Source organism: Tupaia chinensis, unplaced genomic scaffold (genome assembly GCF_000334495.1).
Source record: "Tupaia chinensis unplaced genomic scaffold, TupChi_1.0 Scaffold000574_1, whole genome shotgun sequence".
NCBI lineage: Eukaryota > Metazoa > Chordata > Mammalia > Scandentia > Tupaiidae > Tupaia > Tupaia belangeri.
In genome coordinates this window covers 3,205,813-3,223,199 of record NW_006160088.1, presented here as the reverse complement: position 1 = coordinate 3,223,199, position 17,387 = coordinate 3,205,813, and the positions used below count along the sequence as shown (strand labels likewise).

Sequence of the window (17,387 nt, the reverse complement as noted above, 5' to 3'; positions counted from 1 at the left end):
CAAGACTTCCTCTCCTTTAATGTTACCAAGTGGCAGTAACATTCCTACCTGTTATTCCTATGGACTTTACATCTAGCAGTTAATGAAGAAACGGAGCTTTGCGAGAATACCTCAGATGTCCATCTCTTCAGCTGGGAAACTTGCAGAAGCTCATCAGAAAGGTCTCACTCTCCTGTAGGATTTTAGTGAGAACTAGGCGTCTTCATTTGTCCTTAGCTTATATTTATCTTGTCGTCACTCTTTTCTCAGGATAATTTACAAAAATATACTAACAAAGCATTTATAAAAATATACTTAATATTTCCCCCATGGCCCTAAAGTTTAAATGAACAAGTTAGCGTGTACTTTGTAATTATGTTGATTTCCCAAACTCTTCTCCCAGTTGCAAGGCATTGAAAAATTTGTAGTATTCCATGGGCTTTCTTATTTTTGAAATTGGATGTCTTTAGAAGAAAAATACTAATTTTTGGCATCTTGGACATGAACACTGACTGCAGTTTACACTTATCTTGGTACCTAAGAAAGATCACCTGCTTAGGTGTCCCATCTCATAAGGCGGCAAATAATAAGTATTTTATAGGCATTTTAATGCATCTGCCTTAAGGTAGATTATATAGCTATTTGATGTTGCGGGTGATGCAATGAACTTGTGATTTGCGTGGCTTCAGATGTCGTAATTTTTCCCCCACTTTCTAGGAAGTAACAGCTAGCAGCCGCCACTATGTTGACAGGCTATTTGACCCTGACCCCCAGAAAGTTCTACACGGTGTCATGTAAGTAGTACGTATTTAAGAGTCTATCAAAGTCTTGTTTGTTTTCATGTTTTAATCTGCCAAATATTTTAATTCTGAAAATGCAGGGTTTTTAATATTTTTCATCCATTTGACTTCTTTTTAGAAAGACTGCTTGATATTCATGACTTTTAATATTTTGTTGTAAAGAATTCTGTTGGTTAGTCATTAACTGACATGGTTAGCTTTATTTTTTGTAGACTATATTTCACATTAAAGTTTCCTTTGAAAAATGTTTTTGTTACTTTAATATTCGTAAAAGCAAGAAAATTAAATTATTATTTTTTATAATTGGAAGGTAGTGAGAGAATAGGTTTTATTTTGTTAACTTCTCAACTATCAAGGTTTAAGTCTCCTAGTGATTTTTTAAATATAAGAACTTAGAAAGTATTGGGGCTGGCAGGTAGTATGGTGGTTAAGGTGCTAGACTCCCACATGGCTGACCATGGTTCTAGTCCTGGACCTGGTGGCTCGCTTTCTCACTTTCCCTCTCTCTGTCTCTCTCAGGTCTCTCTCTCTCTCTCTTTTTCTCTCTCTGGTCATAATAACAATGACATAATAATAATTAATAATTAATGAAATAAGTAAAACAATTCTTTAAAAAATTTAGAAAGTATTATAGTCATTAGAAAACTTAAATAACTCTTTAACCTAAATGTCTTTCTTTGCTCCAAATTTCTCTTATGATTAATGAGAGGAAGCATTTTTAAGCAACATACTTAAGGGGATCATGCTTTTAAAAAAATTAAGGGGGGGGCAGCAAGTGGCATGGGTGGTTAAAGGTGTTGGACTCCCACATGGTCAACCACAGTTTGAGTCCCGGCCCTGGCCACCTTGTGAGTCCCAGATCTAGTGACTTGCTTTCTCAAAATAATAATAATAATAATAATGATAAATTAATTTAATAAAATAATTCTTTTAAAAAATTAAGTGGGGCAGGGCCAGCAAGTGACATAGTGATTAAGATGTTGGACTCCCACATGGCCGACCACTGTTTGAATTCCAGATTTGGCGGCATGAAACTCATATTGGGTGCTTGTGCGGGTGCATGCATGCCCAGAATCCCAAGAGGAAAATGGAGGATAAGGGATTGCAACATAGCCATCCCCCCCAGGGGTGATTTCTCACTTTTCCTCTCACTGTCTGTCTCTCCCAGAAGCATGTGTCCCATATGACAAAAACCTTAAAAAAAAACATTCAATGAGACAAATTAAGATGGCAAGTTATTAAAAGATGACTTCGCTCTTCGAGTTTCAGATTATCATGTTCTTAACAGAGTAGTTCTAAGAAAGGCGGTCTGGCCTGAGGTTCCTGAAGAGGTGGGGAGACAGGCAGGACCCACAGACCTAAACGGTGTCCAAGGGAGGAAACCCACAAAAAAGGGCTGAGATGAGACAGGTTTGGGGTAGTGATGGGGCACACATGGGAGTTTTCTTCTTTTCTAATCCTATTAGTGTTAGCAGCCAATATTAGGATGCTCTGTTGCTTTATTCTTTTTCGAAGCCTCCTCACGTCCAGGAGGCACTGAGGGAGAGGTGTGTTTGTGAAGCGAGGCAGTATCGAAGGTGTGTTCAAGCCTGATCCCCACTCATGCTGAGCAGGAAGGGACCACCTGAAGTGCTCACCCCGTGTCTTCACACCCCAGTCTGCAGGAACAGTAGGAGGTCATGCTCTTGTTTCCTCGTTCTGTTAGCTAACTAGGAGACTTCATAGTGATCTAATTAGCTCCTTTTAAGGCTAGTTTAATTATTCCCAGGAGAAGCATTAAATCTGTTTAAAAATAGATCAGTTTGATTTGTAACGATACATATAGATTAGTTAGGCAGGGGAGTAGGTTTAGTTTAACAGTCCTGCTTAGATAGGCAGACTGCCCAGACACAGGAAGACAACTCGGTAGATAATCCCAAGTAGCGCTTAAAATTTCTCAGTAAGTAGTCAGTCAAAAACGCCAGACTCAATATTAGAAAATGATGTTGTTCTACTCATCCAATTCTGGGAATTCTGGTGGCTTAGGAGGAGCTAAGTTTATTGATCAAGGGTTCCATGTGGTAGACTTGTACCTTGAGTTGCCACTGATAGAAGTAGCTAGTTTGAGTGTTCCTTGTCACTTTGAGAAATTTTTCTTTTACCAAAGTATATTGAAACTTCTCGAAAGTTGACAAAATATTAAATAAAGAAGAAAAATCATTGGGAAAGATTGGATTGTAGCAGAACAAGATGTAGTTTGATAGCCTCTTGAAAAATTAGAAAGTCTCAGATTCAATTAGCTGCCCACCAGCAGGCTGTTTACGTGAAGGGAAGGTGGAACAGAAAGATCCTGGGCTTTGAAGTTGGACGACAATGTGTGGAACCCCTGGCTCTGACATTTCCTGGTGGGGCCCCTGTTGGGCGATACACTTCAGCAAGTTCCTTAATGTCCTCCAGCCTCAATTTTGTCATCTGTAAAGAGATATGATACTGCCCACCTTGCCAGGCTTATTTCAGAAATTGAAAATTTAGTGCCTGGTATGTTGTGGGTACCCATTAAGTGACAAGTGTGTAGTTGTTAATTAGCCCCAATTTAAAACAACATTCAAAATCAAGGTGGATTCTCTTCAAAGAAAGGAAAGGAAAACTCAAACTAAGTAAAGAAATCAAACAGATAAAACACTTCATTTCAGAAGAGGTAGAGGGACTAGAATTCTTGGCTCAGAGGATGCTGGTGACCAGGTCCCATCGGGGATTTCACACTGGCATACACACACCCTCTAGCATTAAGAAAAAAAAAGAATTTCAGCTTTGGCTACAAGCCAACCAGAGTTTTACCGTTTTTTTTAGCTACATTAAATTTGATTTTTCTCGGGACCAGCATATGGTGTAATGGCCATGTCGCTGGACTTCCATGTAGTTGACTGCGGTTTGAGTCCTGGACCTGGTGGCTTAAACTCACCCCGGCCACGTGTGTGCGTGTGCTGTGTGAGTGAGTTTTGATTATAATCTATACCTAATGCATCGAGTAGGAGCTGCGGTCCTACCCGTAAATATAGGAGCCGTCTTTGTAGATGACCTGTATCACAGCTGGCTGTTCTACCCGGCCAGCCCTTGCTGAGGAGTAATAGCACTGAGAGGAGCGGTCACTAGTGTGGGCCGTACGCTCTGCAGCCTCTGCCACAGCTGCGGGGTAGATGACGAGATCAGCTACCCAGCACTGCGCATTCTGAGCTTCCTCTAGTGTGGAGATCTGTGTGTGATTTTAAAAACAATTGCAGGATATTTTTTGGTGAAGTTATGGTATTGGTTCAACTATATTAAATCTCATAGTTGAAGAATAACTTAAGACATTTTTGTAGCTTCTTTTTTTTTTTGTTTTTTTGAGAGGTTTTTTCTATGGGGTGCGTGCGCTCGCCAGACAGACAGAGAGAGACAGACAGACAGAAAGCGAGAAATCACCCCCCAGAGGGGATGGCCACACTGCAATCCCTTCTCCTCCATTCTCCTCTCGGGATCTTGGGCATGCATGCACACGTGCCCAGCATGAGTTTAAGCCTCCGGGTCCGGGACTCGAACCACGGTCCACTACGTGGGAGTCCAGCGACATAGCCTTACACTAACTACTGGTCCCCATTTTTGTAGCTTCTAAGTCAAAACTATTTAAACACTTTTTTAAAAGATTTTTGCTCTAGGGCACATGTGCTCACTGGAGGGAGGGAGGGAGAAAGAGGGGGAATGAGAGTGAGAGAATGAGAGAGAGAGAATCCCCCCCCCAGGTGATAGTCATGCCACCATCCCTTGTCCTCCCCTCTCCTCTTGGGGCTTTGGGACATGCACGTATGTGCACACAGCGTGATTTTACGTTGGCTGTGTGCAGATCCAGCGCCTGAACCACCAAACCACCTGTTGGCCCCTAAACTTCTTTTATACATGTCTCAATTAGACTATCTGAGAATAATTTTTATATTAGTGACTCTCAACGAAAAGCTGAGCAGATACCCTTATGTTGAAAGGCAGAAGATGGGGGACCAGCAGTTGGTGTAATGGCTATGTGGCTGGACTCCCACATAGTTGACTGCGGTTCAAGTCCTGGACCCGGTGGCTTAAACTCACGCCGGGCGCGTACACGTGCGTTCCCAAGATCCCGAGAGGAGAATGGAGGAGAAGGGATTGCGGCGTGGTCATCCCCCTTAAGGGGTGATTTCTCGCTTTCTGTCTCTCTGTCTCTCTGTCTTTCCGGTGAGCACACGTGCCCTATAGCAAAAACCTCTAAAAGAAAGGCAGAAGGTAGTTAAAAATTTGTTGTTTAAAAATTTAATAGAATCAGAAGGCTGCACTAGACTTTTAGGGAAATCAGTCAGGGAGTTGTAGATGCTGTAAAATTGTGTGTTATCACCAAGAACTTATTTCTAAAGTATCTTCTGAAGTATTTTAACATACTACTGAAATGAGTTCATTTTGGTATTGATTGTTCAAATTTCTGCTTCCAAATATATCTTTGGTTTCAGTGTAAACTATAGACAAGCTCCATTTTCTTGCACAAGTTAAAAGATATGAGTGTCCATAAAAGAAACCTTTGGTTTTTGAGAACTTGTAAGTTAAAGGGTGAGGTTTTAGGATAATTCAAAATAAATATCCTAAAACGAAATATTTTAATACTTTTAATTTCGAATACACTTAATCAGTTACCCTTTTTTTTCATTGCTAGAGGGCATGTGTGCAGGCAGGGAGACAAAGAAAGCAGACGCTGATGGGACAAGGCCGCTGGCGGGCACACACAAACACAACGTATTTTTGAAGAAACCAGTTCTGGGATTTTAACTACAGTCAGCCATGTGGGCCTCAGCTGTCTTAACAATTGTGCTATGGGGCTGATCTTTAATATGATTTTTTTAAATTTAATTTTTATCTTTTTAAAGTTTTTTTGCCATAGGGCATATGTTCTTACCTGAGAGAGACAGTGAGTGTGGGAGGGAAAGTGAGAAATCACCCGCAGGGAGGATGGCCAATGCAGCAATCCCATGCCCTCCCTTCTCCTCCTGGGATTTTGGGCACGTATGTACACAGGCCTAGCATGATTATCAAGCCACCAGGTCTGGGACCGAACTGCAGCTGGCCATGTGGGAGTCTAGCATCTTAACCACTATGCTACCTGCTGGCCCCTAGCCTGTTATTTCTCACAGTGTTAGGGTAAACATATACAGAGTTAATGATCCAGAGTCTGTCTTATTTAAAAGTGTGTTTTGTGTGTCTGTGTGTGTTTTGTTTTTGAGAGACAGGGTCTTGCTAAGTTGCCTAGGGTAGCCTCAAATTTGTGATCTCAACCTCCTGGTTCTCCTAAGGAACTAGGATTACAGACACATACCACCAGACCCCCATTAAACAATGTGTTTGGAATCAGAATTTAGTCAGAATCATGGTTAAGGGATGGTAGAAGGGCCAGCCCCGTGGCCTGATGGTTGGGGGAGCCAGATCCCATTATGGCCTACTGGATGCATATGTGCCCAGAATACCAACAGGATGTAGAAATAGACAAGAAGGGATTGCTGCATTTCCTCGCCCTATTGCGTGCTTCCCTGTCCCCTCTGCAAGTACGTGCACCTTTTGACAACTAAAAGAAAGTGGGGTGGGGAGAGGCAGGTTATCAGAAATTTATAGGTCAAATTAGCATAGTCCTTACTTTTAGGCATATAAACTGTTTGTATGTATTTATATGCACATGATATTAAAACTGAACATTAAGAATAACTGTCTATGGAACCAGCAGATGGCATAATGGTTACATTGATGCATTCTAACATAGTGACCACGGTTCGAGTCCCAGACCCAGTGGCTTGAAACTCACGCTGGGCGCATGTGTGTGTGTGCCCAAAGTCCCTTAGTGGAGAATGGGGAGAAAGGGATTGCAGCGTGACCATCCTCACCGTGTGTGTGTGGGGGGTGATTTCTCTCTGCTATCTCCCTATCTCTCAGGCGAGTGTATGTGCCCTGTATCAAAAATCTCTCTTAAAAAAAATCTATTTGTGTACATATGTGTATATGTCTTTACAAATGTATAAACCACCTAACTATATGCTGCCATTTTGTCCCATATTCTAACACAATTTTAAAATTTTCTTTGGAATAATTAAATACATGAAAATAGAAACATGCTAGACTAGCCAGTGGCATATGTTAAGGTGGCTGATTGAGGTTTGAGACTCAGTCTCAGCGGCTTTAAAAACGTGCTGGGTGTTTCCGTGATACCCAGAAAAACCCTAAGAGGAGAGTGGAAGGAGAAGGGATTGCACTTTGGCAGATATCTGCAATAACTTTTTCATGATTTTATGCGAATCAGAACTGTATCTGAAACTCCATATATTTCAAAACTTGACAGCACAGAATAATTTGTTAAGAGTAAACTAAATTGGGACCAGCAGGTGGCACAGAGGTTGGGGCGGCTGGATTGCCACAAAGCCTACAACAGTTCGAGTCCTGGACTTGGTGGCTTGAAAGTCACTCCAGTTGCATGTACATGTGTGCCCCAAATCCCGAGAGGAAGGGGGAGAGGAAGGGATTGTGGCGTGGCTGTCCTCCAAGGGGATAGTGATTTCTCACTTTCCCTCCCTTTCTCCCCTCTCTCTCTTGCTAGTATTCACACCCTATAGAAAAAACTAAAGCGGAAAAGAAGAAAAAGTAATAAAAAGAATGAACTAAATTATCGCCATTTCTCAGTTCTTTTCAACTTATGCATATAGTAAATGACTAAGTTAACTTGAGGTAATGTTCACTATAAATTTCTCAAGGAGCTCTTGAATTGAGTTTTATGTTAAAAGTAACTTTAGTTTGGGGCCAGCAGATGGCACGGTGAAGGCAGCTGGATCCTATATACCTTGAAAGACATGCCGTGTGTGTGTGTGTGTGTGTGTGTGTGTGTGTGTGTGTGCGCGCGCGCGCGCGCGCACGCGTGCACGCGTGTGCATGATGCGCATGTGCGCACGCGTGCACACATTTGCATTCACACCCAAAATCCCTACAGGAGGGAAAAGTAGAGGAGAAGGGAACCACTGCATAGAATAGGGATTCTGTCTCACTTTCCTCCTAGTGCACACGCCCTACGGCAAAATTAAAAAAAAAAAAATTCAACACTTTAATCTGAATAATAGGCCATCATTATCTTAATTCTTTTAAAATTGGCAATTTACATATGGCAATGTTAGCTTTAATTGGAATATAAATATAGCTCATTTGCTAACTATGCTTGATAACAAAATTTATTGTACTTGGATATTAGAATATTTCATTCTCCAAAAAAGAGCATTGCGTATTACTAATTATAGGAACAAGACAGTGAGTGTATTAGTCACTTTCAGAGTCCAATTACTTTAATAAGTTGTTTACAATGTTGTCTTACTCTAGCTCCCCACAGATAGTTTTCTCTGTTTTACAGATGAATGTCTTATGAGCATTCATAAGTAGGTCAAGCTGTGTACTTGGGCTGTAGCTTTCAGGATCTGCTGTGCTGTTGGCTGTTTCCACCAATTAGACCAAAAGTGAATACAGAGTATTCTAAACAAGGGCTGCCTCAAGTAAGTGAAAGTAATACTGCTTGCAAGTGAAAATTACGTGATTGATCTCCAGCTTGGTGCGCTAGCCTTCAGTAGTTTTAAAGATAATTTTGCTTTTAGATACTAGATTTTCAGTTCCAATTTACGCTATTTTTGATTGTTTAAGAATAAGTACGTTCATACCTGTTGACTGAAACATTTCTTCAGCAGGTCTAGATACCACCTTCTTTGCTTGTTTACTTTTTCTACTATTTTAATAGAGTTTCTGTTTACTCTCTATCTTGACTTTGATTACTCTCACTGCTCTGACTTGGACGGACATTTTACACAGCAGTTGAGCTAATGTTCGAGCTCCTTTTCTCTACCACACCAAAGTTAATCTCTTCTGGAGCAAAGAAAGAAAATAAAGTAGGAAAGTTAACTCCCATGTAAAAGCTGGGTTTGTTTTTTTTTTTTTTTGTCTTGTTTAGTTTTTAAATTTGCTATAGGGTATGTGTGCTCACTGGAGACAGACTGAGGGAGAGGGAGAAAGTGAGAACGCACCCCATCCCGAGGGGTGGTGTTCTCCTCCTGGGATTTTGGGCACTTGTACACACGGGCTCAGCGTATTTTGCAGGCAGCTGGGTCTGAGATGGCCATGTGGGATCCCGCAGCCTTCACCACCATACCACCAGCTGGCCCCGAGAGCGGATGCCTTTTAAGTCCATTTATCAGGGTTCAAATGGAAGATTCTTGCCAGACTTCAGCAGAAAACGTCCCTTGATTCTTGCATGTTTATAATATTTTAAGTTTGACTGTTCTTCCATCCCAAAAAGTGGCATAGCTTCAAGGTTTACTTTTGAGACTTTCTACCTAGGTATTATTTTTATTTTTAATTTGACAGAGGGGATGTGCACTTGTCAGAGAGAAACAGACAGAGAGAAAGCACTCCTGACTGGGGCATGCTCACGCCACAATCTCTTCATCCTCCCAGGATTCGGAGCACCCCGGTGTTTTTTAAGCCACCAGGGCCAGGATTCAAACCGCTTGGTGATCCATGTGGGATCTGGTTCCCTTAGCCACTAGGCTACAGGGCTGGCTTGCTATCAGTATATTTTTACCCCTCCTGAAAGATAACTCAGTGTGTCTAAAATCAAGATGGATCCTTATCTCACTAAGGGATTTCTTCTCTAAGCCTTCTAGTACCCAAGTGCCTAGACATGTCACATGTCAACCTTTTCTTACTTGTTATACTTGTTAGGTCATCTTGTTAACTGCTTCCTCAAAACGTCCTTTGTATTAATGAGTCTATGGCGGCTACCCTTAGTAAGTCAGTACTGCCAGGTGCCAGGTGTTGTGACAGCATGGGGTGCCTAAGAATGAGTAATACGGTCACTGCTCTAGGGTGTCGTAAGTCTGCTGGAGTCAGATAACTGAAGAGATAGCTCACTGTAGCTTGATGAGTAAATGCTGTGATGATAATAAGCACAAAGGAGCCTTGGGATCATAAGGGCAGGGGACACTTGGTTGTCCCTCCTAACCCTGGCCTTATCAGCATTCCAGCTCACCCCACGTTCAGCTGTCCTCCTCAGTCGCGCCTTCCTTCATGTCCCTGCTGCTCCTTAGCCTGTTCGCAGCCCTTTACGCTTTTCTCCCCGTAACGCTGCCAGCTTTTATTCTGTACCCCCTACGGTGAACCTTCTTTTCAGCTCAGGTCCTGCTGCCCCAGAAACATGCCATATCTGTTTCTAGTATGCTCTTACGTGAAGGCTTCTGTCGCTCTCCCACCCCTGACCCACATCCTGACCACTTACTGTGGTTCATAGGTTCTGCCATTGTGTGAAAACCTGCTAGGCATACTTAGCATCTACTTTTCTTAGCCTTGTAAACACTCAATGCACAAAATAGCCATGACTTACGCTGTTAGTGTTATTTTCTTCCACAGAGACTGTAAGCCCTTCAGGTTAGGGCATCTCATTGCGTGATGCTTTGTTCAGAAGCACATGGCTGAATCTCAGGAGAGTGTGAGGCATTCTTCTCTCTCCTCGTAAAATTGGTAGGCACGAGACTACATTCAGTTGTCTACTGGGAAAAGATGTCTCAGTAAAAGTTGGAAATACTTATTTAGTATAAAAATATAAATCGAAACACAGAAAGAAAAAAGAAACGAATATATTTGCCTTTTCCACCAGTTTGTTGTAAATCCTGACATGCTGGAGGTGATGGAAGAAATGCTTGGCATCAAAGCCATGGAAGGAGTGTGACTCTCGTTTAATACGGGGTTCTGGAAAAAACCCACCTGAGTTCTAGTTGCTTCATCTGTAAAATGGGGCTAATACTATTCAAGGTTGTGATGCAGATGAAGTAAAGTGGATGTGGAATGTTGGCAGACTGTCAGGTGATAAACACGTCGTGCATGGTGGCAGTGTACTCCCATCTTGTATGATAGTTGTGAATTTGTATTTTACAAAAATATGTATTTCTATATGTATTCTAGAAATATTTTCTTTCTTTCTTTTTTTTTTTTTGGAGAGGTTTTTGCTATAGGGCACATGTGCGTGCCAGAAAGACAGAAATCACCCCCCGGTGGGATGGCCACACCGCAATCCCTTCTCCTCCATTCTCCTCTCGGAATCTTGGGCATGCACGCACATGTGCCCGGTGTGAGTTTAAGCCACCGGGTCTGGGGCTCAAACTACAGTTGAGTACATGGGAGTTCAGTGAGAGCCATTACACCAACTGCTGGTCCCTGAAATATTTTCTGGAATCACTATGATTAATGATCCACTGATAGTAACTTCTCTGATATTTCTAGGTCAGATCAGCTTCTTTGCCTCTCAAGGGGAGACAGACTTTTATCCTGAGAAAGTGACCAGTGTATTCTGATGAGGGCACCCAGGTTGGACACCTAACTCGGACCAGGTCTGGGGACGTGCCTCCTGGAGGAGGTGACGTTGACCTCTAGCTCAGATCTGGAGAATGAGTAAAGTTAGACAGGACAGAGTGTGAAGGAAGGCATGGGAAATAAGAGCGGGGCAACGAAAGAGGCTACTCCGTGGGAGCTGAAAGAAGCTCCGTCTGCCTGGCTGAGTGTCGAGTCCTTGCTGTCTCTGCCAGAAGTGGGATATGTGATGACATGCGTCTTCTCCATTTTAACTCTTCATAGAAAGGCCCCGCTGCCTTCCCTTTCTAGTAGCATTTGAATAGAATTTGTTTGCAGACCCTTAACATCTTTTTTTTTTTTTTTTCTTTTCCTCTATCTAGAATAGGTATATTTACGGAACAGAGCCGGAGCAGGGTTTTTCCCCCTGCGGACATTGGTCCATTTTATTAACTGTTCTCCATAGTCTGCACTTATACTATAGCCATCGCTGCCTCCTCCTTACCCTTTTTGTAAACTAGTAAGAAAACTGGAAAATTGATTTTGGGTGGGATTTGTTTGCATTTTTCTCCAAAAACATTTACTTTGGCTTGGTTTAGATGTTCAGAATGGGTTCATAAGGTAATAAAGGGACCCTTCATTTCTGCTTAGTTTAGAAAGAATGGAGAGGAAAATATTAAGGCTGGGAGTTCCGAGATAGAAAGAGCACCCAGGAGGGCATGTGCTACAAAACAGATGCCAGGTGGATGGGCCAGGCACACGCAGGTGCTGCGTTCACAGGGGCAGAGCACGTTGGAGTAGGGGAGGTGAGCAGAGTGAGTGACGGCTGCCAGGGGAGGGTCTGTAAGCCGATGGTGGGAACCGAGCTTCTGAGAAGATAGCAGGCGTCCACGGGAGGCAGGAGCCGAGATGTACAGTCTCGTACAGTCTCTTACTGTGCTTTGCCAGCTGAGGCTTCGCTACGCAGTTCTATAATCCTGATCAGAACAGAAAACCTTAGTAAACCTACTCATTTTGGTTTCTAGGCCAGAGATATTGCTGCTTATCTCCTTGTTTCTTCTTGCTTGCTTAGTTTGCCGGACGGTACATGTGCTTGCCAGAGAGGGCGAGGGAGAGTGGAGCATGGTCACACCATGATCCCCAACTCAGTTTCTTCATCCTGTCAGAACGTTGGGCACACACACCCAGCATGTTTTCCAAGCTCCTGGAGGCTAAGATCCAAACCGTGGTCAGTTATGCAGAACCCCGCTCACCCTAACCATCAGGCTACAGGGCCTGCTCTCTTTCCATTCAGCCTTGTTCATGGTGGAGCACATGAGTGCACATATGAGGGTGAGAGAGCAGAGGAAGTGAGCACCTGTTCACATCGCAGTCCCTTCCTCCAGCCCTCCAGCCCCGCGGGTCTTTACTCACGTGTATGTCTGGTGTGTTTCAGGCTGACTGGGCTGGGCTTCAAACCGCAGTTGCCATGTGGGATCCGGCTTCTCTTGGGCAGCATTTTATTGCGCTTTGGAACTAGCTAGCCCTACTTTTTCTTGCTTGTAAATCACATAGAAGATCTTAGGAGTAGTTTACAAAGAGAGAGAGAGAGAGACAGATGAGGCCGGGAAAAAAGACCTACCCCAGGGGCTGAGCTATTGAAAGAAAACAGGTAGTTTATGTTTGGAGCAAGAGTTGTAAAAATGCCACTCACAAACTTATGAGGAGACTCTGCTTTTAGCACGTGAATAGCTGTAGCAGTATTTTTCTGCAGTTAGTGAAGGAGGTCATTGAGAAGAATGGTTCATTTTTACCCATTTTTTGTTGTTGGAAATACGTGCTGACTGTAACATCTCTTGATATTTTTAAGTAACTTTTTTCTTTTTTTAAAAAACCAAAATTATGGGGACCAGCAGGTGGCGTGGTGGTTAAGGCGCTGGACGCTCCCACATGGCCAACCAGGGTTCAAGTCCTGGACCTGGTGGCTTGCTTTCTCACTTCCTCTCTCTCTCACTCTCACCCTCTGTCTCTCTCTGGTCAAATTAAAAAATCAATGAATAAATAAATAAATAAAATAAATAATTAGTTTAAAAAATTATGTAACTTTTTCAGGGTTATTAACTTTCAAAGTTTGGCAAAGATTCCTCTATATTATAGAGCTCTGTTACTTGAAAGAGGGAAAGTCAAAAGCGGTACTAGACAAGCCATTAGGGGAGCTTCCTTCAGGATATGAGAGAAACGGGTAAACTAAGACCCTCAGTGCTACATCACAGTGATCTTATTATCAGACCTAGCTTTTCCTTATAAATGTTTTGTAATATCCTTTGCACCATTCTGAAGTTAGGTTCATAGTAATATAACTTCACATATACAATTCCAAAAATAACACATGCTTCCTCGCTTTAATATAAAAGAAAAATGAAAAGAAGGTAATATATAATCTTCATAAGCGCTTATTCCTACTACACTGGAAACTTCGGGAAGAAGTGTAAATGCAAGAGCTCCCAGTGTATACCACATAGCTGTGTTGTATTGATAGCTCAGATACAATCCTGTGAGTTACCACTGTGCTAGTGATCTGAGTTTTCAAAATGAATAACTTGATTAAAAGTATGTCACGGGACCAGCAATTGGCGTAATGGCTATGTCACTGCACTCCCATGTAGAACCACGATTTGGGTCCCAGACCCAGTGACTTAAACTCACGCTGGGCGCATGTACGTGCGTGCCCAAGATCCTGAGAGGGAAATGGAGGAGAAGGGATTGTGGCATGGCCATGCCCCTGGGGGGTGATTTCTCACTTTCTGTCTCTCTGTCTCTCTTTGTCTTTTTGGCGAGTGCACTGCCCTATAGCAAAAACCTCTAAAAAAAAAATTATGTTTCTATTTTTATTTACAGGGCAAGTACAATACTGAAATTTCAAGTTTTTGTTTTTGTTTTTGAGAGGTTTTTGCTATAGGGCGCGTGCGCTCGCCAGACAGACAGAGAGAGACATAGAGACAGAAAGCGAGAAATCACCCCCCAGGGGGGATGGTCACGCTGCAGTCCCTTCTCCTCCATTCTCCTCTCGGGATCTTGGGCACGCACACACACGCGCCTGGTGTGAGTTTAAGCCACCGGGTCCGGGACGCGAACCACGGTCGACTACGTGGGAGTCCAGTGACATAGCCATTATGCTAACAGCTGGTTCCCGAAATTTCAGTTTTTTTAAAAACTGGGCAGAAGGTGCTTTCTCTGTATTTGTAAAATTATGGCCAGACATTTCTAGACATTTTCACAGAGATCTGAAATACCTTCTGGGGGCTGCAGTGCCCTCCCCAGTTTGAGAGCCTCTGCTGAAGAGAAGTACCTCTCTATTAAGGCAGTAGTACTGGCCAGTTGAGGAAGGTTTTTAAAGTTTCTTCGGTAGCTCTGGGTCTGTTTAAGCTGTTTACTTTCCCTCTGTGAGTCCTTCGGAGCCAACCACGGCTCTGTGAGCCTACTCACAGCCACTGATGGGACACTGCCCTGTGGGATGGTGCTGCTCCTGGTGAGGAGCTCTAGGGAGCCAGAATAAAACATTGGTGAATATTTGAGGAATATATTTTCTGTATTTTTAGTCGTCATGTAAGACAATTGGCTGTTTAAGCAAAAATAGTAACAACGTACCATGTTGTTTCTAACCAGTTTAAGAATAAAATGTGTGACACTAGCAGCACAAAACTTGGCTGGGGAAGTGGAGGTACACACTCACCAGGCTCTTAGGGTACACACAGGGGAGTCATTTCACATAGAGACTGGCTGTGGCAAATTTTAAAATGCGTTGGAAATTCTAACGCAAGCTTTGAAAAGTTAACAAAGGATACAGCTAATAAGACGGTAAAGCAGGTGACAATGGGATCATACAGAACTCCGTCTGAAGAAGTCAGAGGAAGGGGAGACATGACCCCCGTGATTCCTGTAACGAGGTCAGGTACGAGTGAGCTGATGGCTTGTACTGCCCGCCCCCAGAGCGCTGAGTGCACAGGGGCCCGTGTGCCCTTGGAGTCAGAGCAGGTGCCCGTTCAGAATGCAGCACTCGCGCTTGCACACTGGCAGGCTCCTGCCGGGACGCGAGCCGCTTGGCCCCCTCCGCACCTGTCTCCTGCTCTGCAGCCCCCACGTGCACGCAGGACCGGCGCTGTTCCTTCTCCGTTCCTTCTCCCTCGCACTTCAGGTGACAACGGTCTGCTTTGACTTTGACACTAACTTCTTCATTTTTTTTTAAGAATTATTTTATTAAACCTTATTTATGTATTTATTTATTTTTAATTTGACCAGAGAGGAACAGAGTGAGAGAGAGAGAAAGTGAGAAAGCAAGCTGCCAGGTCCAGGACTCGAACCACGGTCAACTATGTGGGAGTCCAGGGCCCCCAACCATGCCACCCACCAGCCCCTTTGACACTAACTTCTTTTTTTTTTCTTTTTTAGTGGGGGAGAGGTTTTTACTATAGGGCATGTGCACTCACCAGAAAGATATACAGAAAGTGGGAAATCACGCCCAGGGGGGATGGCCACGCCGTAATCCTTTCTCCATTCTCCTCTCGGGATCTTGGGCACGCACGCACACGTGCCCGGCATGAGTTTAAGCCACCTGGTCCAGGACTCAACCACGGTCTACTACATGGGAGTCCGGTGACATAGCCATTACTCTAACTGCTGGTCCCCCTTTGACACTAACTTCTGTACTTGCCAATCCAGAATGTTACGTGCTAAAGTGGGATGAATTGATCTCTGATTTTTTTTTCAGTGATGTTTGAATACATTTTACCTTTTCTTCCCCTGAATTCAGAGACATGAAAAATGCTGTAATTGGAAACAACAAACAGAAAGCCAACCTCATTGTTTTAGGAGCTGTTCCAAGGTAAGTCTGCTTTCAGCCCCTTTTCTGCTATTTCTAAGTTTAGAGTGTGTGTGTGTGTGTGTGTGTGTGTGTGTGTGTGTTTTCTTTTAAGAGAGGATTCGCTATAGGGCACGTGTGCTCACCAGAGAGAGAGGCAGACAGAAAATGAGAAATCACCACCCAGGGCAATGGCCACACTGCAATCCCTCTCCTCCAGTCTCCTCTTGGGGTTTTAGGCATGCGCGCACACGTTTTAAACTGCCAGGCCTGGGACTTGAACCGAGGTCAACTGTGTGAGAGCCCAGTGACCTAACCATTGCACCTTCTACTGGGCCCTGTAATGTTTTTCACCCTTGGTCATAAAGCCCTCTTTTCCCCTGTATTATACAGACTGTGTTTTTCCTTTATTTTTTTAGCTTTTGCCATGGAGTACATGCACTCACCGGGGAGTAAGACAGGATGAGGTGGGATGAGGAGAGTGAGAAGTCACTCCCCCGTGGGATGGCCACACTGCAGTCCCTTCTCTCAGAACTTTGGGACTCATGCACACACTCCCAGAATGTTCCTTAAGCCTAGGCCCCAGGCTCAACTGCAGTCAGCCATAGGAGATGCAGCTGCCCTAACTACATGCCACTGGCTGGCTCTCCTGTTTTTAAGATAAATTCTATTTTTTAAATAAATAATTGGAGATATATAAGCTATCTCTAAGAAAAATAGAATATAAAGTGCCAGAGAATGGAATGAAAAGTCAATGTATTAATCATTTTTGAAAACTCAGTAAGATAATTGACTCTGAATCAAAGATTTTGTTGGATGCTAAACACTGTACATCAGCCTGGTACTTTCTTCCTTGTCTCCTTAGCACACTGGCAGTTTTGTGTGATGGATAATTTATTAGGATTCTGAAGACCATTTTGAATTTAAAGAAAAATCTTTGTTTTTTAGTACTGCTTTTTAAAAATTTTGCTGATTTTTAGAATTTGCGTTTATTTTTTTTTAAAGTTAACATAGCAGTTCAGTTCTTTTTTCTGATGACTTGATAAACTTAATTTTGTCAGGCAACAAGAGTTATTTAACTTTGTCTATAAAGGCCTTTCTTCTGAATTCAGTTTTCTGTGCAATTACGTTTTACATTCAGATTTCGAAAAGCTTTTTAGTTTTTTTTCTCTTTTTTGTTTCCTATCTTTTGATACAGGGTTAATCGTTTTAATGCTTTTTTATAGGACTTGGACCCACAGCTTAAGTGTGCCAGGCATGTGTGCGTGCGTGTGCGTACCCATGCATATGCATACCCCTAACCCTGAAAGGAGCGTGGGGAGAGGTTATTGTGGAGTGGCCACCCTCCGAGGGGAGCGCTCTCTCACTCTGCCTCTCTTTCC

At 43.1% G+C, this 17,387-nt stretch overlaps 1 protein-coding gene across 1 annotated transcript in view; it reads left to right on the top strand.

Annotated features, from left to right (window-relative positions):
• Positions 1-696: 696 nt before the first annotated feature.
• The window catches only part of ARMC8 (armadillo repeat containing 8), a 122,762-nt gene continuing 106,071 nt past the window's right edge, over positions 697-17,387 (top strand). The window contains exons 1-2 of the mRNA XM_014591443.2: positions 697-773; positions 15,958-16,029. Coding sequence (XP_014446929.1) covers positions 15,962-16,029 — 68 coding nt within the window. The 5' untranslated portion in view covers positions 697-773; positions 15,958-15,961. The remainder of the gene's footprint in view (positions 774-15,957; positions 16,030-17,387) is intronic.